At 40.3% G+C, this 22,914-nt stretch overlaps 1 protein-coding gene across 1 annotated transcript in view; it reads right to left on the reverse strand.

The window, feature by feature from the left end:
• Positions 1-22,911, reverse strand: part of ADAM23 (ADAM metallopeptidase domain 23) — a gene marked incomplete at its 5' end in the record, with an annotated part of 169,467 nt that extends 146,556 nt beyond the window's left edge. Inside the window, 2 exons of the mRNA XM_011949996.1 lie at positions 21,375-21,592; positions 22,824-22,911. Coding sequence (XP_011805386.1) covers positions 21,375-21,592; positions 22,824-22,911 — 306 coding nt within the window. The remainder of the gene's footprint in view (positions 1-21,374; positions 21,593-22,823) is intronic.
• Between the last annotated feature and the right edge of the window lie 3 nt (positions 22,912-22,914).

Raw genomic sequence — 22,914 nt, forward strand, 5'->3', positions numbered from 1 at the left:
AATTAAACCTCTTTTCTTTACACATTACCCAGTCTCAGGTATTTCTTTATAGAAATTTGAGAACAGACTAATACACTAATTAAAGATATATCCTTTAATGTTTACTGAGTGATTAAATTTCGAAGTAATGGACAAGTGAGTAAATAAGTAGGCATATGAATGAGTCAATAAATGAGGGCATACTGGGGACAAAAAAATTCTAGTAAATGAACAAAGGAGGGTATATAATTCCATGGATAACTTACTATCTGATAGAGCTAGAGTTTAAATACGAAACCTAAGATAACAGAGAAAAAATTACAGAAGTCAATTGTAAAGCAACATACTCATTGGGTTTTAAAATCAACATTTTCAATTAGAACAGTGTCACTTTGAAAACCAAGAGATACTATGCACTATAAGCTTCCCAAAAAGAATTCAAGTCCAAGAGCGTCACTTTCATGTCTTATACATACATGTTAAAATTTCAGAAGAATGATCAGCAAATGAAGACGCAGCTCCCTAACAAACCACATGGATCACATGCATGAATGTATATATATTAAACATTCCTAAAAAACAACATAATGTTTATCTTTAATTTTCTAAAAGTCCATTTCCATATTCTGGAAGTCATAATCTCTCTACTGCTTCTAATATTTCAAACATGTCACTACTTCTAGGCATACATCATCATATACATTGTCATATACAATATCTCATTTTAGGAATTTTTAAAGGCATAAACTTAATTATTTTTATTTACTAACTATATTTCCCATCTTAGAGGCCTCATTTTAAGTCACAGAAATAAAGGTATATCCCATATCCTACTAAATAATGTAGGGTTTCTCAAAATCTCTTACCAATTTCATGAAGTTTATATTGTGAAATTCAGGAACAAAAAGATTCTGAAGCATTGTATAAATCACTTCATTCCTACATCTGTTCTCTGGGCTGCTACTTAAGTCATCAAATGACAGCAAGGAGACTTTTCTTGAATTTTTAAAAAATTCACAATGCTTCAAAATACTGTAATAGTGCCAAAGAATAAAAAACAAACAGAGCAATTTTTACGATTTTATATTCTTTCAATTACAGTTATTTCAGATGATGTTTTTAATTACCTGAAATAAGCAAATAACTATATCTCGGCAATATTCAATTAGTCATAATTAGAGAAAACATAATGTTATTAATACTTGATTAAGAGCTCAAAATAAAAGCTACTTACAGTACATTAATTTTTTCCAAAAGTAGACGACTATAATAAATGTAACACTTTTATCTTGGCAAAAAGAAAATTTTAAAATCCATTTAAATGAAGACTTCAAGCAAACTCTTTTCTTTCTGCTTCCTATTCCAGTGAATACTAAATTAGCCAATTTCCCACAAAATAAAAAGTATAGAATCTGCAAGAATGTAGGCCAGAAGTGGCTCACACCTGTAATCTCAATACTTTGGGAGGCTGAGGTCAGAGGATGAATTAAGGCAAGGAGTCTGAGGCCAGCCTGGCCAACACCGTAAGACCGTGTCTCTACAAAAAGTAGAAAAAATAGCCAGGCATGGTGCTGCGAGCCTATAGTACTAGCTACACAGGAGGCTGAGGTGTGAGGATTGCTTAAGCCCACAAGTTCAAGGCTACAGAGAGCAATGATCACACCACTGCACTCCAGCCTGGGTAAAAGAGCAAAAACCCATCTCAAAGAAAAACAAAGAAAGAAAATGTTGTAGTACTTAGGGCAGAAAAAAGCTAACCTGGCTGGCTCACCAAGCAACTAGATGCAATGTAGGAAACCATGCTGAGTGACAGAAAGAGAACAGAAAGAAACAAAATTTATCAGTTTATAAGTTCTATTGCAGGGTTTCTCTACCTCAGCACTACTGACACGTTAGGCTAAATACTTCTTTGATTTTAGGGGACTGCCCTGTGCCCTGTGGTACATTTGGCAGCATTACTAGCCTCTACCCACTAGATGCCAGTAGCCTCCCCCACCCAGTTCTGACAACCAAAAATGTCTCCAGACACTGCCAAATGTCCTATGGGGAAGCGTTGGCAGCAGGGAGCAAAATGATTGAGAACCGCTGCTCTCTATGTACAGAAGATGTATGTATAGATTCTTCTAGATGTGTTGCCGCAACACAAAATTCAACTTTCTTTTCTTATGTATTTATTTGAAACAGTCTCGCTCTGTCACTCAGGCTGGAGTGCAGTTGTGCGATCTTGGCTCACTGCAATGTCTGCCTCCTGGGTTCAAGCGATTATCCTGTCTCAGCCTCCCGAGTAGCTGGGACTATAGGCACGCCCAGCTAACTTTTGTATTTTTAGTAGAGATGGGGTTTTGCCATGTTGGCCAGGCTGGTCTCAAACTCCTGACTTCAGGTGATCCACCCGCCTTGCCCTCCCAAAGTGCTGGGATTACAGGCGTGAGCTAACGTGCCCAGTCAAAATTCAACTTTATTTTCAAAGCTTATTTTCAGCTGTCACCAAGGCCCTTGAAACAAAACAGCAAGAAGTGATGCAAACAAAAATGGGAAGTTTCGTTCTTTCAACAGTTAAATATAATCCAACTGAAAAGAGCTAGATTTTTTAAAACATATAGCCACAGAAGCTTTCCCTCCAAATTAAACTACAGGTTTAAATCTGTCAAATGAGCTTAAATCTGTCAAATATCCTTCAAAAAATAATAACGGAAGAAATACTGCAACTATCTACAGAGTCCAGAAATTTGATCTTTGAAAAAGCTGCTTAATATTGCTTTCTTTCTCCCAAAGTGGCAGCTTCGTATTATCTTTTGAAATGTCATTTGATGACTCAAAAGAAAACAACTATAATTTAGACAGCAAGCAAGGAGAGGGAATAGGTCTCTATGTGGCCTCTGACGGAAATTACTAAGCTGTTTTTCCACAATTCACGTAATACAGTCTCTCCATGAGTGAAACCCCCAGGTCTCTACATACCATTTGCCTGGTGAAGGCTCCCACATTTCCATCTCATCCTGACTTATCCCTGAGCCCAGAGACAACGAAGTTATTAACATATGCACAGATATGACCAACAGTCCTCCTGAGCTGAACAGGCTCAGTTTCCTGTCAGCCTCCTAAATCTTCCTTTTCGGCCCCACATTGCGACATAGTAGCACTATTCCCCAGGATAAAGCATAGTAGTCATTTTTGACTTCTGGATTATTTCCTGCTGCTATCCTAACAAATTTCCCTGGATGTCAGGGCTTACAACAACACAAATTATTATCTTACACTTCTGGAGGACAAAAGTTCAAAATCAAAGTCTAGAGTTTAAAGTTAAGGTGTTGGCAGGGCTGGCTCCATCTGGAGGTTCTAGGGAAGAGCCTGTATCCTAATCTTTTCCACCTTCTAAAGGCTGTCTGTATTCCTTGGCTTGTGGGCCCCTCCTCACATCACTCAAACCTCTGTTTCCAACATTATATCTCCTTCTCTCTGACTGTATCAGGGCCCTTGTGATTATACTGGGTCCACAAAGATAATCCAGGATATGCTCCCATCTCAACAGCCTCAATTTAGTCATATCTACAAAGTGTATTCTGCCATGTAAGAGAACATATTCATAGGTGTTGGAGATTAGGATGTGAACATCTTTAGGGGAATCTACTATAATTCCTCTCCTTTTCTAGCCTACAATAATCCAAAATGTATCCCAAATCTACTTGCATCCCTGCAATTCCTCTGCTTATCACCCAGTGCAGTCTACACCATCACTGCCTGGACAAATGCAAGCCCCTCCCAGCTGGTCTCCCTGAGCCACTCTTGCTCAGTTCTGTTCATCTTCCAGAGAGCTGCCATAATGATCTTATTAAAATATAAATCAGATAATGTTATTTCCTTGTTTAAAACCCATCAGTGGCTTCCTGATCAAACCACAACAAAATCTGTATAGACTCTTCATCCTCTGGCCCCTTCTTAACTTTTAAAAAAAAAATAACAGGGCAGGAAATATGCAATTTTTCCTCCACAAAATGTTTCTTCACCCCTCACCATCAACTTTCTGAGGCTTTGTATGCCAAGCAGGAGCTTCCGGCAAATCCTCAAATGGGGGTACTTGGGTTCCAACTGTTCTTGCTGAGTCTCCAAGTTTACTTTTCTCCCCAGAGGCAGAAGACAACAACTGAACATAGAATTCTAACCCTAAGTCCCGCTGTTCCAAGTCCTTTTCAGATGTAAAATGACTGCTAAAACCACAGCAAATTCAAAATAAGTAAAGAATAAAAATCAAAGTGGTAGGGCGCAAAGGGGAAGAACACCACAGTGTGATACAGGCTTTGCCTTTCAAAGCAGGCAGACAAAAGATAGTACTTAGGTTGAAGGATCTAAAAATAGGGTAGAGATAAATTATTTAACGTTGTGAGAACTAAAAACAGAAATGTAACAGCCTTTGGGGCGTGCTGGAAGAGAAATTTTCACTTTTCATATTATATTTTTATGAACTCTGAATTCTTAGACCATGTAAGTAAATATGTCAGAGTAACCACTAATTTCATACAATGTATTTACACTAATTTTACAGGTGTAAGTATGCATGTGTATACAAATTGGTCATCAGTTTTTCACCTCCAGTAACATTCCTTTGCTCTAGGCTCCCAGCACTCCTGTTTGGAATTCCCAGACCAGAGACTGTCTTTGTTTCTGGACTTCCTGGTGGTAAAATATGACTTTATGGACTTCCTAGTGATAAATCAAGTAGGCAGTGTGAGCCCCCCAGCAGTTTCTCTGCTGACCACTGTTCCTTAGCCCCTCTCCTCTGCTTCTATTTTGCAAAAGCTCGTTTGTCCCTGAATCATCTTACATCAGCCATTCCTGAAGCCAGCTACTCTTTTCATTTTCAAGCAATAAATGTCCTCACTTCATAATTCCTACTCTCCATCCAACATGCCCAAATCTCAGGAGGCAGCTTGTCCACAAATGCAACCATGGCTTGGAATAACGAACAATCCGTAACTCAATGGCCCATACCCTCATTTCATGTCCTCTAATAAATATCCAAATGCCTTTTATTGGAGGATATTTCACAGAATTTTAGAGCCATAAGGGGTTCCAGAGAACAAATACATCCATATCAAAATCACCTGAGACTTATAAAAATGCAAACCACTAGACCCCGTACAGACCTATAAACTCAAAAAATCTTTTCAACAACTTCCCCAATTGGTTCCAACTCACACTAAAGTTTGAGATTCCCAAATCTAATTCAACCTCCTTATTTTTAAAATTAGGAAATTTAAATCTACAGATATAAGTGTCTCACCCAAAATTGGCTTTCTAATAATGCACAGCCAATTATTCTACTCATAGTCTGGTTTCCCTTTTAAAGAAAGTTGTGAGACAAAATACGCAAAAGCAGATAGAAGGAAACTACCTCAGGCCAGACGCGGTGGCTCATGCCTGTAATCACACACTTTTGGAGGCCAAGGCGGGTGTATCACTTGAGGTCAGGAGTTCAAGACCAGCCTGACCAACATGGCGAAATCCCTTCTCTTCTAAAAATACAAAAATTAGCCGGGTGTGGTGGTGGGGACCTGTCATCCCAGCTACTCAGGAGGCTGAGGCAGGAGAATCACTTGAACCCAGGAGGCGGATGTTGCAGTGAGCCGAGATCGCTCCGCCGCACTCCAACCTGGGCAACAGAGGGAGACTCCATCTCAAAAAAAAAAAAAGAAGAAAAAGAAAAAGAATGAAATAAATTAAAGAAGACACAAATAAATGGGAAAACATTCACAAGGGAAAGATAGTGTTGGAAAAACTGGACATCCACACGCAAAAAATTAAAATAAAGTTGGTCCCTAACCTTACACCATTTAAAAATTAACTCAAAATTGACCAAAGTCCTAAATATAAGAGCTAAAATGACTAAACTCAGCAGGAAACAGAGGAGAAAGCCTTCGTAACATAGGATTTGGCAATGATTTCTTGAATGTAAAACATCAAAAGCACAGGCAACAAAATAAATAACAGATAAATTGGACTGCATCAAAATGTAAAACTTTTGTGCATCAAAGAACACTATCCACAGAATGAAAAGCCAACCCATAGAATGGGAGAAAATATTTGTAAATCATATATATGGTAAGGGATTGATATCCAGAGTATATAAAGAACTCCTAGAACTCAACAGCAACAACCAACAAAAACCCCAAACAGCTGGATTAGAAAATGAGCAAAGAATTGAATAGACACTTCTCCAAATAAAATGTAAAAATGGCCAATAAACACATGAAAAGATGTTCAACATCACTAATCATTAGGGAAACGCAAACCAAACCACAAAGATACCACTTCATACTCCTTAGAGTAGCTAATATTTTTTTAAAACATAAGTAACAGAAAATAACCAGTGCTGGTAAGGATGTGGAGAATTGGAACCCTTGTGCACCATCGGGGAGATTATAAAACGGTGCAACCACCCTGGAAAATGCTACGGAGGTTCCTCCAAAAACTAAAAATAGAATTATAAGTGCATAGTTTTTATATCTCATTAGTCTTTCTAGGGCATGTGTTTAAATACACAAACATAAAGAGCACTTCCTGCCAACCAACTATAACAACTAACAGTGGCCTAATTTTCTTCAGTGACCACATTATGATCAGAGGCAGGGGAAAAAAAGTCATTCTAAGTTGATAGAAAATCCCTGGAGGTTGAGCCACGAGTGAAATGATCCAATCAGAATTTAAAAGGATCACTCTGCCTGATATGTGTGAAATAGAGGAGAACCAGAGTGATAGGAGAGGGACAAAATCAGGGAGAAGAGAAGAAGACCCACTAATGGTGCACGTGAGAGATAGTGGGTTAGAACAGGTTGGCAGCAAAGAAGAAGTGGTTGGATCTCCGGATAGTTTTTTAAGGGAACACAAGACTTGATGGCTTGGCATGATGCTTGAGAGGAAGAGAAGGGAAAAGGTTTTTGGCCTAAGCAACTGGAAGGTGATGTTCCATTTAACCAGATGGGAAGTATCGGGGAGGGACGGGCTAGGGTAGCAGACAGTACAATGATGGGAAGTATCGGGGAGGGACGGGCTAGGGTAGCAGACAGTACAATCAAGAGTTCCATTTTGGGTATGTTAAGCTTGAATTGCCTATAAGACATCCGAGTGGAGATATAGGTTAAATAGTTGGATATGTAGGTCTGTGTATCAAGGAAGAGATTATGCTTCCCATGAAAGAATAAAGATTCTCAAATTATTACATCACAAACAAGTGCTTCATACAAATAAGTTAATGAATGTTTAACACATTATGGTGTGAAAATATAGAAGTCCAAGAACTTTGAAAAACTATATGGAAAAACAAATTTAAGATCTGATGGCAGACAAGATAATTCATAAATATTCTATTTGGGTAATAATCCTAAAATGCATTAGTAGGTCTTAAGAGGATTAACGTCCCAAATAAAAGAATAAATAAGGATATAGTTATAGTTAACTAGAAGGGTAAAGAATAATAATTAACCATTTCCAGAAACTGTTTAACAAACCACTGCAAAGCCAAAAATAGTAAGACGGCATCATCTCAGTATCACACTGGTTCTGAAGGGAACAAGTGACAATACTTATGCAGCCCAACAGTGATAAATCCTTCTAACTACAGTCTAAACGTTCTGCAGAGATGAAAGTCCATTACATTACACAAGGCTGTCCACAGTAATTACCAAGTTTACTAGCTCTCATAATTTTAGCCGTAATGTATAAGAAGAGGGGAATCAGTGTACTAACTCTTCTTGTTTAAGACTGATAAGATGCGAAGACCAAAATCTTATCTCCTTGTCATAACATATTCAATTATCCTAGTGTCCAAATAAAAACAGAATTTATGTCTGATATTTCTATTTGTCATGGTTTTATGATTATTCCATTTCATTCCAAAGCCAGAAAACTACCAAAGGCAGATGAAAGTATTTCTTAGGTTTGGTTTCATTTGGGGAGTTGGGGGAAAGGGAGGAGAGGTGAGTGGATGTCTAATTGGAATACTTCTTGGGGAAATTATCATCTGAACATGTGCTATTTATACTATAAGTATTTGGGGCCATACCATATCCATCTTGGCAATTAGCTCCAAGAAGCAAACAGTTCACCTTGACAACCCACTGAAATGCCTAATATCCAAGCCTGACCTAGAGTGCCCTGATTATAGGCAAAGGTTTACGGAAAACTTCTTTACACCCCTACAGTACAACTGCCTCCATGTGGTCCAGGGCTTGCAGTCTCTGAGACATCACGTGCATCCTAATGTAGTCTCTCCTACTTAGGTGTTCACTTCTGTCTGAGGTAGACCAATCAAGCTCATCTGCAGCCATACAACCAGGAAGACCCTGAAAATCACCCCTCTCCACAACTATCTCACAATTACCCTTAAATCTCCTTTCTTTTTTAATAAAAGAAATACTTTATTCATGAAAGAGCAGTTCACAACTTGGATTCCCTAAGCCTCTGGTCAGTCATCAATCGGTAACATTTCCTGTGTACCTCCTGTAGGCCAGGCATTGTGCAAACCACTTTACATGGGGGATGCCATGTAGGCCAGCCACAGTCTCTGGGATGGGCACTATTACTATGTCCATGTGATTGATAAGGAAGCTGGGGCTTAGAGGGGCTAAGTAACTTGTACAGTTCCAGATAGTTGGCAACAGCTGATCTGTCAGACCTCCAGAAACTTGACCTCCAACCATTCTTCCTCCAAAAGAGAGAGAAGTCAAAGGGATTTCTGACATTCTATACAGCCTAGCAGCACAATCATATTTATCCCACAAATAAATGGCTACACTGGATCATTAAAATGCCAGTTTCCTTGCTTTGCACCAAAATATGATGTCAGTGTAGAAATACTGGCTATACTGCATGTCACATGCTGACAAAAAGTTTAAATTGGGTGAATATCATTTCTTTAATTAGGAAAAAATAAAGGCTATATTAACCAGTTCTTATTAAATTCAGTTTATTTTGAAGACCTACTTCTTCAAGCAGCATACTTCTATATTAGAATATTTTTCAAAAAAAAAAGAAAATCTACTTCTAGAATTGTTCAAATGTCTGACATATTATTGAAACACCAAACATGACCACTTTGTTCAGGACACAAGAAAGAAGGAAAAACTGCTACCAGAAAATGAAAATTAAAGAAGGAAAGGTAAGCAGATAAGCAAAATATTCTACAAATGCTAGTAGTTTAAACAAGGTTATTTATCTGGAGTACTCATTTAGGGAAGAAAAAAAGATGAGAAAACCAGCTAGTTACAGAGGAAGGCCAAGGGAGGTGTGTACACATGCATATAGTCCAGCTGCAGTTAGTTCACAGGTCTTTATTATCAAGAAGAAAGGTGTCTACAAAGGATAGAAACTTCCCTATTCAACCCACAGATATGTGAAAAAAGAATCAGAGACTGGAAGTCTATAAACCACATTCCTGGTCATTTTGGTCACGCTAATAATTCTTAAGACATGCAGCAAACTGACCTGACTTGTTTGAGCTTTTGACTCATCCTCTGGTTGCATTTCCTCATTCAGAACACAGAAATAATAACCATCTTGGCAGTTATGCTGCGAGGACCATGTGAGATTATAGATATGAAAGTGCCTCAATAAGGTTCCATAGAAAGGCTATGTATTATATTGATTACCAGTGCATTGGAGAGTTGAGCTGAAGATATTTCATGCATTCTACTTATCTGAAAACATAAAAAGCAAGGATAAACATGGGAAGAGAGGACTCTCCTAAGCACTGATTGATTCACATTGTTAATGGAGCCCATCTGCAATACAGCTATTATAGTATATGGTATTAGCAGGCCTGCTTACAATTAAAAGACAGCACAAAGCACCCGATTAAGCGATCCAGACTACAACTTGATGCAGTAAATTCTTAAATAGCCACACTAAGGGAGAGCAGGTTATAAAACAGGCACTGGAATTCAACAGATACTCAAAAACCTCTATCTCCATGGCTCTGGAATGTTCTTTATGATGTCTCTAGCTGTGATTGGATTTGACTACATCTAAATTTAATCTTCAGCCCCACTGAGGGCAAAAAGAGGTGGTCCAGGAGTATGTGACTACCTTGTTCTCACTACCATCTAAGATTTTTTTTTTTAATGTGGCAGGATTATCACTGCCATGCAGATAAGCAAAAGTGAGTGTGCCCAGCTATATAATTACAGATTGAAGCTCAAGAACAACATAATCACTGGTCCAAGGTTTACATGGTTGGCTCTGTGCCTGCATGCAAATATCACGTTGAATTGTAATCTCCAGTGTTGAGGGAGGGTCCTGGTGGGAAATAACTGGATCTTGGGGGTGGTTTTCCCCCATGCTGCTCTCATAGTCACCAGTCGAGGGTTGATACGATTTGGCTCTGTGTCCCTATGCAAATCTCATGTAGAATTGTAATCCCCAGTTTTAGAGGAGGGTCCTGGTGGGAAGTGACTGGATCATGGGGGCGGATTTCCCCCATGCTGTTCTCATGATAGTGAGTTCTCATGACAGCTGATGGTTTAAGTGTGTGGCACTTCCCCCCTTGCTTGTTCTCTCTCTCCTGCTCCACCATGGTAAGGAGTGCGTGCTTCCCCTTTGCCTTCTGCCATGATATGTTTCCTAAGACCTCCCAGTCATGCTTCCTGTATAGCCTATGGAACTGTGAGTCAATTAAACCTCTTTTCTTCATAAATTACCTAGTCTCAGGTAGTTCTTTATAGCAGTGTGAGAACAAACTAATACAGAAAATTGGTACCAGGAGTGGAGCACTGTTATAAAGATACCTGAAAATGTGGAAGCACCTTTGGAACTGGGTAACAGGCAGAAGTTGGAACAGTTTGGAGGGCTCAGAAGAAGATAGGAAAATGTGGGAAAGTCTGGAACTGCATACAGACCTGTCGAATGATTTTAACCAAAATGCTGATAGTGATATGGACAGTGAAGTCCAGGCTGAGGTGATCTGAAATGGAAATGAGGAACTTACTGGGAACTGGAGTAAAGATCACTCTTGCTATGCTTTAGCAAAGAGTCTGGAGGCATAGTGCCCTGCTCCAGAGATCTGTGGAACACTGAACTTAAGAGATGATTTAGGGTATCCAGTGGAAGAAATTTCAAAGCAACAAAGCATTCAAGATGTGGCCTGGCTGCTTCTAAAAGTATGTGCTCATGTGCGTGAATGAAGAGATGGTCTGAAACTGGAACTTATATTTAAAAGAGAACCAGAGCGTACACATTTGGAAAATTTGCAGCCTGACCTTGTGGTGGAAAACAAAAATCCATTTTCTGGGGAGAAATTCAAGCCTGCTGCAGAAGCTTGCCTAAGAGGAGGTGAATGGAAATGCCTCCAAGGCATTTCAGAGAACTTCATGGCAGCCCCTCCATCATAGGTCCAGAGGCCTAGAAGGGAAAAATGGTTTATTGGGCCAGGCCTGGGCCCCACTGCTCCTGTGCAGCCTCAGGACATGGTGCCCTGTGTCCCATCTACTCCAGCTCCAGCCATGGCTAAAAAGAGCCAAGGTACAGCTCAAGCTCTTATTTCAGAGGGTCCAAGCTCCAACCCTTGGTGGCTTCCATGTGGTATTGGGCCCACATGTATGCAGAAGGTAAAAGTAGAGGCTTGGGAACTTCTGCCTAGATTTCAGGGGATGTTCGAAACACCTGGATATCCGGCAGAAATCTGCTGCAGGGGCAGAGCCCTCATGGAAAATCTCTATGAGGGCAGTGCAGAGGGGAAATTTTGGATTGGAGCTTCCATACATAGTCCCCACTGGGGCACTCCCTACTGGAGCTGTGAGAAGAGGGTCACTGTCCTCTAGACCTCAGAATGGTAGATCCATTGACAGCTTGCACCATGCACCCAGAAAAGCCACAGGCACTCAATGCCAGCCCATGAAAGTAGCCACAGAGGCTGTACCTTGCAGAGCTATAAAGGCAGAGGTGCCCAAGGCTATGGGAGCCCACTCCCTGCATCAGTGTGCCCAAGATGTGAGACATTTATGTGATGTGAGAAAGGCAATTATTTCAGAGCTTTAAGATTTAGTGACTGTCCTGCTAGGTTTCAAACTTGCATGGAGCCTGTGGCCCCTTTATTTTGGCCAATGTATCCCTTTTGGAATGGGAGTATTTACCCACTGCCTGTACCCCCACTGTATCTTGGAAGTAACTAACTTGTTTTTTATTTTACGGACTCATACATAGAAGGGACTTGCCTTGTCTCAGATGAGACTCTCGAACTTTTAACACTGGAATGAGTTAAGACTTCAGGTGAACTGTTGGAAGGTATGATTGGTTTTGAAATGTGAGAAGAACATGAGATTTGGGAGGGGCTGGGATGCAATGTTATGGTTTGGTTCTGTGTCCCCACCCAAATCTCATGTTGAATTATAATCCTTAGTGTTGGGGGAGGGACCAGGTGGGAGGTGACTGGATCATGGGGACGGATTTCCCCCATGCGGTTCTCATTATAGTGAGTTCTCATGATGGCTGATGGCCTGTCTTTTCTCTCTCTCTCTCTCTCTCTCTCTCTTGCTTGCTTCCACCAGAACTGTAAGTTTCCTGAGGCCTCCTAGCCATGTTTCCAGTATGACCTGTGGAACTATGTGTTCATTAAATCTCTTTTCCTCATAAATTGCTCAGTCTCAGGTAGTTCTTCAGAGCAGTGTGAGAATGGACTCATACAAAAGTTCTATTTACACTTCAGTTCGTTGGTTTGTTTGAACTTCACTACTCTGTAATTAGTGTCTATCAGCAGAGGAGACTTGTTTGAATTTCCATCCTTTACATTTCTAAATAAAAGGCTTAGAGAACACTTAGATCTTAAGGTAGAAACTTGGTAACAAACATCTTTCACAATACACAGGGCTTGAATTTATCAATGTGTAATGTTCCAGATGAGGAAATTAGCCACTCTCTATTCTTTAGCCAGAGAGGATGCCCATATAACAATACTTTATTTGAAACATTGTGCTAATTCACAGGTTCACATCTGTCCCAGGCTGGGGTGCCCTGTGATGGAGAATGAACCTCTCATGTCACTTTATAGAAAGCAAAAGTTTTATTCAAATTGGCCATGAATTAACATGATTGTTTTTAATTTCTCATTATTCTGAGTAAAACATACTGGATCTAGCCTTTTTATAATAGCATTTCTACCATTAAATTTAATTAAAATCATATTGAATTTATACAAATTCTAAATACAAAGACTCCCTTGTAAAATTGAAAATTCACTCAGTAGATTCTGAATGAATGAATTATATGAATGAATGAGTCTTTCATAAGGTTAAAGGATGCCATACCAACTGTGAACTGAATACTTGGTATGAATAAAGCCTTATAATTATATACATTCTTGATGGGAATAAAATATTTTCATTTAGAAAACTCATACTGTAGAAGCAATTAATTACTCAGATCTTAGAAATGGAGATGACATGATGTTCTGAAGCAGGAATTTAACAGAGTTTGGACTTGAAAGCCTAAGAATACATTCCTGATAGATTCGGTTCTTGCCACTGGTCACAGGGGTTTTCCATGACTAGCCCCAGGGTTTGGACAAAAATGAACAGAATCATCCAAAATTATCTCCTGCTATGGACTGACCTTTGGGTAAACTGGCCTGGAAAAATGCTGAAAGGAGAAGGCAACAGCAAATGTGTGGTGTAAGAAGGAAAGCAGCAGTTCTTCTCAAGAGAATTTTACATCCTCTACCTTGTTCCACAAGGAAAATTCACGTAGTTTAAATTATGTTTGTTGAATGTGGATAAAGGGAGTCATATGATGAAGTAAGTGTTCCATGAAGATGAATCTGTCAGCAGTGGGGCTGATGGATTGACAGAGAGAGACCAGAGGCGATGACAAGAACACAATGCAGAGAAGGGGGGAGGGATGGAGTCATGGGAGACACGTCAAGACTTAATCGGCGACTATTTATAGGCAGGAGAGAGAGGAGTCAAAGATGACTCCCAAGGTTCACTCTTAGATGGCTGGGAAAACAGAGGGGTATGGCTGAGAAAGATGAGGAAGGCAGAAGGAGAGCTCTCTTCCTGCATGATTTACCTTCACATTGGGTGATGCCACCAACCGTGGGGATCACCACTGCTTATTGTAGACACGGGGTCTGGCTATGTTGCCTGAGTTGCTCTCAAACTCCTAGCCTGAAGTGATCCTCCCACCTCAGCCTCCCAAAATGCTTGGATGACAGGTGTGAGCCACTGCACCTGGCCTCCTGGGTTATTTTTTGACCAACTGTAAAGAGAAGGACAGTGGTCCACCCTGTTAACAAAGCCTGAGAATAAGTGAAGACAGAATGACACTAGTAGTTACATAGTTAGCAGGAATGAGTCAACCCGTGAGCAGAAAACATTATTTAGGGACACACACTAAAGCAAGACTTTCGACAGCACAGCTCAGCTGTAGGCTGCTGGAAAGCACAGTAGCAGTTAGACCAAACCAGAATGAAATGTCCAAAAATGGTCTAGACTTTATGGAAGAGAAGAACCAAAGACAAGGGTCCAAACTCAAATGCCCAAAGGGGCCAGAAATGCAGAAGCGTTAGTGTTAGCAACAAAGAATGAGGGCACTGCAACAAATAGCATCCGTCATTCTATCTGAAGAGTCACGTCTTACCTGTAGGTGGGTTACTCCCTAGGTGAATTACTCCCACCCAGGGCCATAAGCCCAACCTTCTGATTCTTCAAGAGAAACCATCACACCCACCACTCTCTACCATATCATGCCTTTTTATCTTCCGCAAGCACTTGTCAATACCTAAAATCTTCGTGTGGTTGTCACTGCTGCTCTGGGCATGTTTATGGTCTGTCTCTTTCTACTAGAAGTAAAGCTCACTGGGGAGTCACATAACAGGCACTCATCTATGCTCAATCAATATGCGCTCACCTCTTGACTTCCCAGGACTTGCAATTTGGTATGGAATAAATCCAGAGCCCTCATATCTTCAGTCTTCACAATCTTCCACCTTCACTTTCTGCCACTTCCAAAACACCCTACCTTTCTCCAGCATGAGCTCTGCAAAGGGAAGACCTGGGTTCAAATCCTGGCTCTCTCTGCCACTTACTAGCTATTTGTCCTTACTGAAGATACTAACTATAAATCTCAACTGCTACATCTATAAATGCCTATGTCACTGGGTTCCTGGAGGAACTAAGTAGGATATTTAAAAATTGATTACAAATGTTACACTAGGCCAGGCACAGTGGCTTACACCTGTAATCCCAGAACTTTGGGAGGCCAAAGTGGGCAGATCACTTGAGGTCAGGCGTTCAAGACCAACCTGGCCAACATGGTGAAACCCCATCTCTACTTGAAACACCAAAATTAGTCAGGGAGGCTGAAGTGGGAGAATTACTTGAACCCGAGAGGCAGAGATTGCAGTGAGCCAAGGTCGTGCCATTGCACTACAGCCTGGGCGACAGAGCAAGACCCTGTCTTTGAAGTTTCCTATACTTGAGTTTCCCCTTCTTGTACTCACCACCCAAATAACTTGCTACTACCCAAGCAAGTCAGGCCTTTGCACCTGGAGCCTTTCCTCTGCCGATTCTGTGGCTCTTCCTTTCTCCACCTTCTCCACCTTCTGCACCTTCCTTTCTCCACCTTTCTCCACCCTCTTCACTTAACTCCTAATTGCTCTTTAGGGCCAGCTCAATTGTTTCTTCCCCTATGAGGTTTTCTTTGACTTCCCTAGGCAAAGGTTATTCTCTCCTTTGGACGCCTACAGCCTTCTGTTCCTTCCACTAGTAACTGCACTAACATAAACCACACGTTAGAGGCTATCTCGATTCTAACACTCTACCAGTGAGCAAAGGTAGGGACAGTGTTAGTCTTCTTCATTTTCCCCAGAGTCTAGCACAGCGCCTGATTCAAAAGAAGTACTCAATAAATGTTTGCTGAATCAAACAAAACTGAACACCTACCATGTGTAAATCTGATTTATTGGAAACTATTTGAGTAGAAAGATACATCTTGCTCTACCATAACAATAACTACCAGATAGTCAGCTCTTGATTATCACACTGATGATGGGTAGCAGTGAGAGACATTATTTAAGAATTGTTGATATAGGTATTTTTTGCTACTTTAGGTAGTGTAAGCATATAGTTAAGTGTGACTTATGCAGTGCTAAAAACTCAAGACCAAAATTCTCTCTCCTACTGATCTGGCACAGTGCCAAAAATACTGAAGAGTATTTTGAGGGTCCTTTTGAATTTCAGTTTGATTACAACATGAATTCCATGGGAACCACTATACTCTAACATATGAGTGTTCAATCATCAATTCATTCAACAGAAGGCCTACTACATGCCAAGCATTACAAGTAAAATCATTACAAGCCTGAATTCTACATATTACAATTTTGTAACAACTGCTTAGGAAGACCTGGAAAACTTGGGAAGGCTGTTTAAAGGCAGCTCTTTAGATAAAGTCTGGGCTTGCTAAAGAAACTTCCAGAAGGGAAATCTTTTCCCTATGTTCTACATATAAAACTTTCTACTGATTTTTTAAATTAATTCCTTATAATAAAGGTCATAAAAATATAGTTTCCAGATTTGTAAAAAAGTGTGCTAACATCTCATGGCAGAGACAGGTGGGACTCTTCATCCCATGTTTCTTTTTCTGTTGTCCCATACCAACAACAATGGAACAACTGGTTTCTGGAAAGTCAAGAAATATGGAACCAGTCCTGTTCTAAAATAGAGAAGGAAACAAAAATGATCACCGAGATCTAAATTCATTTAAACTTCTCTCTATTCTCTCTTCAACCTGGGGTGGTAGGTAGTAGAGAAAGCAACAAAAGACTGAGCCACACACATGTCAACTAAAGTCAGCTTTCCCCAAGGCCCAGTGCTATGCATCGTGCATCTCCACAATCCCTTCCCAACCAGAAGAGAAGAGAATCCTAAGGGAACATGATACAGAACAAGTAGTTTTTTGTTTTGTTTTGTTTTGTTTTTTGTTTTGGTAAGGGGGTGGTTTGTTTGTTTGTTTGTTGAGACAGAGTCTCATTCTGTCACCCAAGGTGGAGTGCAGTGGCACTCACCACAACCTCCGTCTCCAGGATCAAGAGATTCTCGTGCCTCAGCCTCCCGAGTAGCTGGGATTACAGGTGTGCACCACTGCGCTCGGCTAATTTTTGTATTTTTAGTAGAGATGGGGTTTCACCATATTGATCAGGCTGGTCTCAAACTCCTGACCTCAGGTGACCCATCTGTCTTGGCCTCCCAGAGTGCTGGGATTACAGGCGCAAGTCACCACGCCCAGCAGGAGGAGTAGTTTCTGACTAAAGTTTCAGGAAAAGCTCCCTTAACTTTCCTAGGAACAGACCACATACGATTATCTCAGAATGAATGGATGAATCCAAAGTGTTCCTCCTGCTTTTAAAATGTATGGTCCATTTTATTAATATGTTACATTAATGGTTAATAAAATGCTTACATTTAGTATCATACAATTCCATTTATGCCCATAAAAGTCTCTACAAGTAAAAAAGATCAATCCTGATAACAAAATAAGAGATATAAGAAAAAGCAATGCTTTTTCCTTCTCTAGTCTCACACAACACTCAACCCAACACTTCTGACGTCTGATGTATGGGAGGGTTTTCCCCCACACCAAGTAATTCTGCAGATTCTCCATCACATACCACCTCGGTGTCCTCCAATTCAATTCTGACACTTAGCCTGGAGATAGCGTCAGATCCACTGGTTGAAGGCCTAGTCCCACAAGCCTACAGATGCCCACTTCAGATGCCAATCTCAAGCCCCATATGGAGGCCTGTGCTCCTGAAAGATCAGTTATAAATTGGGGTAGCCAGAATCCCCTTAAATTAATTTGCTAGAGCAGTTCACAGAACTCAGGAAATACTTTACTTACACTTACCATTTACATAACAGATATTACAAAGAATACAGATGAACAGCCAGATGGAAGAGACACATAGGGTGAGGATCTTCAATGCCCTCCCCAGGAACTCCACCCTCCAGGAAGTTTCACATGTTCAGCTAGCCGAAAGTTTCCGGAACCCAGTCTTTTGTGTGTTTATGGATGCTTCCTTACGTAGGTATGACTGATTAAATCACTGGCTACTGGTGATGAACTCAACCTTCCGCCTCTCTCTTTGGGGTTGTGGGGCGCAAATCCTAAACCTCTAATAATGTGCTGGTCTTTCTGGTGACCAGCTCCCATCCTGAAGCTATCTAGAGACACCCAGCCACACATCATCTCACTGGCATATGAAAGACACTCATCACTCTGGAGATTCCAAGGGTCTTCGAAGCTGTGTACCAGGAAACAGGATAATTACCAAACACATTTCACAATATCACAGAAAGCAAAATTAAATTTTTCCATTTCAGACCCTAATACTGCTACATGGCAGGAATCTGACTTCCTAGCTAGTAAGAAAGAATTTATAATAAATCATCAGCAAATAAAACTGTCTTTAAAGAATCTTGAATTGGGATAAGCACCAAAAATCAAGGAATATAGCACTTAGATCCAAGGTGTGAAAACTCCCTGCCTGCTCTGGACTACCTTGGTTTATGCCTACTATCCTGGCATAATTATTAGGAGTGCCCACTTCTACTTTAAAAAATGGCACAGTTTGGACGACTGGTTATACATCACTCTGTGGAGATAAAAAAGATTTTTCAACATTCTTTGACAAAGAAACATTAAGGCATTCAGAAACATTAGCATGCAAAGAGGTGGTTTGCACAATCTGCTTTTACACTCACCAATTCTGGAAGAGTTAATAAACATGTTAACTTTCACAGCTATAACGTAATAAAGATTGATCAACACTGAACATTTATGAAATTTCTTCAGACATAAATGTGGAGCTTGGCCTTGCAACCCATATTTGGGAATTTCCATTTCCACCTCTACCCCCAGTCTAGGGATCCATGAGAAAGGCACAGTGATTCAGCATTTCTAAGGCTTTCATTAAAATGTGCTTCAGTGCAATGAAATCAGGGGAGGGAAAAAAAGGTACATAACACAGATATTAAAATAAAAACTTCTTCACATGAAAGCAGAAATGAAATTCTATACTTTGTTACTGAAACATTTCTAAAGCAGCAGAACTGGCAAGTGTCTCTCATCACTGCTATTAAGCAAGTCATCCCAAGATACAGCAGAAAGCAGATGGAACACTTTTTATCAACTACTTCAAGAGATGCTTAACAACAGAAGTAAAAGGGAGAGCACAGAACACAAAGGGTAATTTCAGGGCACCCACCAAACAACACTGTCTATACCTGTACGGGAGCACTTTCAGAATCTTGCTTATCTCATTTTCCTGTCTCCTGGAGGATAGATCATGTCTTTTCATCCTTTTAACCTTTATCTCTTATCTTTGAATACTTAGCATACTGCTTTGCACATGACAAAGGTGCAACAAATGTTTATAGAGTTAAACTAATAAGAAAAATGCTTTCAAATATGATTTCTGTAGAAACATTCTTTTCAAAGTACAGTATAAAAGAAACCCAACTACAATTGAGGGTAGGGGGGAGGATGACACATAGAATCATTCCAAGGTCAAGCAGGTGATCCACAGTCAGAAGTCTATTCCTCTAGGCAAGTGGTGGGTACAGGTTTAACAAACCTTATTATCATGGGAAGTCAGGTATATTACAGTCAAACCACGTCCCACCAAAGAAAGCAGTCACATAAGGTTAAACTATAAGGCAAGCATTAGTCATAGCCTCAAACATCTGAATTATTAAAAAGTTCCATTGAAATTTCAAGTCTCTGCTGAGGACGGCTTGAGCATTCTTTGAAACAAGCTTCAAGGCAGCTGTTTTTCCTTCCACCAGCACCCTAAGCAAAGGTGCTGGAGTTTGAGAACTAACCACTCAACTCTAAAAGGTCCCATTTATAAGGAAAGCTATAAAAGCCTCAATGCATTTTATCAAAAGGGCCCTGGATTTCTCGTCTTTAAAGACAACACCCATTTCTCCTATCAATAAATGTATTTACCCCATAATGTATTTCTCCCATCAATAAAATGTATTTACCCCATAAAAACATACGCTCTAAAATGCATTTTTCATTTAATTGCAAACGAGTTAGACATGACCTATTAGTCAGCCCATTAAGTTATATAGGAGCTTATGGAGAAAAGGGCTGGCTGAGATCAGAGACACATTTATCTCATGGTGGGTAGCAGCCACTTCAAAATAATGTGAAAGAAAGTTCACCTCTCCAGTAATATTCAAGGTGAAGGAAGCACTTTCTTAGAGACCTAACTTGTAAAAAATAGTAAACATTAAACATTCAGGTCACCTGAATTTTATATTAGCTGCTTTACAACATAGGAAAATCACCCAAAAGCCTTAAATGTCTAGCTCCCCATTTGTAAAATGGGGATAAATACTGTTACCACTCACCTATATTTTAGAAAACTAATAAAAACAATGATGTAAACTGCAGATACTTTCTTAAATTCTAGATGTTTAGACAGTTAACTGTTGTTCTCACCTGAACAAGTACAGGTCAAAAGGAAACTTTTAACATACAGACTCTATTTTCTGCTCCCGATAAACGACAGAGGCACCAATAATCCATTGTGTAAATCCGCTCAGGGTTCAAAATAATATTAATTCAAGTAAAGAATAGTAACCAGGGAAAAAGATCCCTTAAACTCTTTGGATATTAAACATACTTGTCTTCTACTGATACCTTTGTAAATATGAGTCCCACTTTCTGAACTAACCTGAAAGTAAAGCAACCGCTCATAATCAATACAAATTAGGTACTGAAGAACTATGCCAACCAAAATTGTTCTTCATATTATGCAAATATTTGTGTCTAGTCACCGTAATCTTTTTAAATGTCAAATTGTTTACCTATTGAAAATACAACAGAAAAAAAAATTTTTTCCTCCTACTGAACAATTAAAGAAACAAAGAGACTGTTTAAACATTCAGTTTCTAAGTGGAAAAACTGATGGAGACACTGCAGCCAAATAGCTTCTTGAAGCAATCTTATATGTGCAGATTGAAAGCAGTTTTTATATCATGGGAGGCAGTTTCATATCAAGGCAGAATACTGCACCCTTACATAAAGCCTCACAGAAACAAGCCAGAATCATAAACACATTCACTTAACTACTGTTCAGTGCCCCATGTACCTGAAAGATACATGGATATCATTTCAGGTATCAGAAAATTCTAGTTCTAATTTAGTCAGAGAAGAGAAACAACATTCCTATCCCAGTAGATTCCAAGTTAATTCCTTCCAGTTTCTCCCCTATCATAATATTAATTGCTTTCTTAATAAAATGCTGCGGTAAAATTTGTGAAATCAGATTCTGGCAGAAAATCAAATCAAAGGAAAACTCTTCATGATAGTTACTTTTGCATAGCCAGCCTCCTGCCTACCTTATTATGTTTTTGCTGGTGTCTTGCCTTTGTGTCAAGAACGTGGTAAGGGCTTTCCGAGTCTTGGTTGATGTAATATATGAGTCTTGAAGGCAGTGTGATTTCTTTCTGCATTGCATTGCTGTAACTGATATTACTGCTGCTATTCTGTTGCAATGTATTGTCTTCATCTGCCAGGACTCCCAAATTTTTTTCTGCAGTTTCATTCCAACGCGGAGCTGGTGGAGGTAGCAGGGTGGGGGAGCAGGAAACACATACACAAACATACATATATTTACCCCATAAATACATGAACACTAAAATGCATTTTTCCTTTAATTGCAAACACAAAGTTTTCTATTTATAAGCAGTTAAGAAGTACAGCTACAGGAAAGCAAGTTATTTCAACAATAAAATGGCCTGGAGAGGTTAATAAATAGCCAATAAAGTTTATACAACTGTGCACTATTTGTTTTGACTTATGTCTTATTTATTATGTCTGACTTATTTCTAGTCAGACTCAGATCCATACTTCTAAGTGTTGGGGGGGAGGAGGTAGAATGAACTTGAGAGAAGAGTCATTAAATGAACACGTTCAGGGGTCCTGCCCCCGATCTCCACCCCTTCTCTGAGTCCACAGAAGCACAACTCTACTCTGCCTAGTGGCATCCCATCCGAGAGCTAAGAACGCTCCTAAGATAACTTGAGTACTGAATTCATGGATACCGAATGTTAATTGACTCTTTTAACAAAATGGCAATTCCCTTCTCTTTTAACTTTGAGATGAGCAAACATACTTTGCCATGTAGGGATACAGATGCTGGCAGCTTTCCAATTTCTTTTTATTTTCCTGCCAAAGCCAGCTTTCTGCTTTCAGTGATTTCCAATCATCAATGTATTGAAGATGGTGTTATATTAATTGTTCATTATAATGACAAGCACTTTGAGAAATCAGAACCAAAGGTCGTGCACGAAGTATGTCTTCAGCACCTTAATTCTTTGGTCCCTGAAGTGTGCCTCCCCCACCTTAATTCCAACCGCACTGAATATGCCGGGTAGGAAATTTGAGGAAACAGCCCATCGCCACTATTATCACTACATCCTCCTCGCATTCACATTAAGGCTCCACCACGCAAGTATCAACTTGCTCCCTCGCTGTATTTTCTATCCACTGGTTTCCCCTCCGCAAGTTGCACAGAGATCGCTGAGGGACCCAGGATCCACTAAACACCTCCCAGTGGAACCAACAAGAATTGGAATGGGTTTTTAGCGAATGCAACAGAAATGGACTTCCAAAAGTCAACTGGGATGAATGGGGGTTTGGGAACGAGAAGGGTGGAAAGACACGCAGGGAGGGAAGGAAAGGCCGAGCCGGGGACAAGCCTGGAGCGCACGGACCCGCGCGCCCTTCGCTTTCCTCTGCAGGGCCCCGCGGGAAAGCCAACGCAAAGGGCACGGGGCCATACCCACCGCTGGGCGCAGCAGCCCCCCAGGCGCGGGGCCGGTACGAGGCGGCGAGCGGAGGCAGCAGGAGAAGGACGAGGAGCAGGCGGCAGGGCGG

Source organism: Colobus angolensis, unplaced genomic scaffold (assembly GCF_000951035.1).
Source record: "Colobus angolensis palliatus isolate OR3802 unplaced genomic scaffold, Cang.pa_1.0 Scaffold30, whole genome shotgun sequence".
NCBI classification, from domain to species: domain Eukaryota; kingdom Metazoa; phylum Chordata; class Mammalia; order Primates; family Cercopithecidae; genus Colobus; species Colobus angolensis.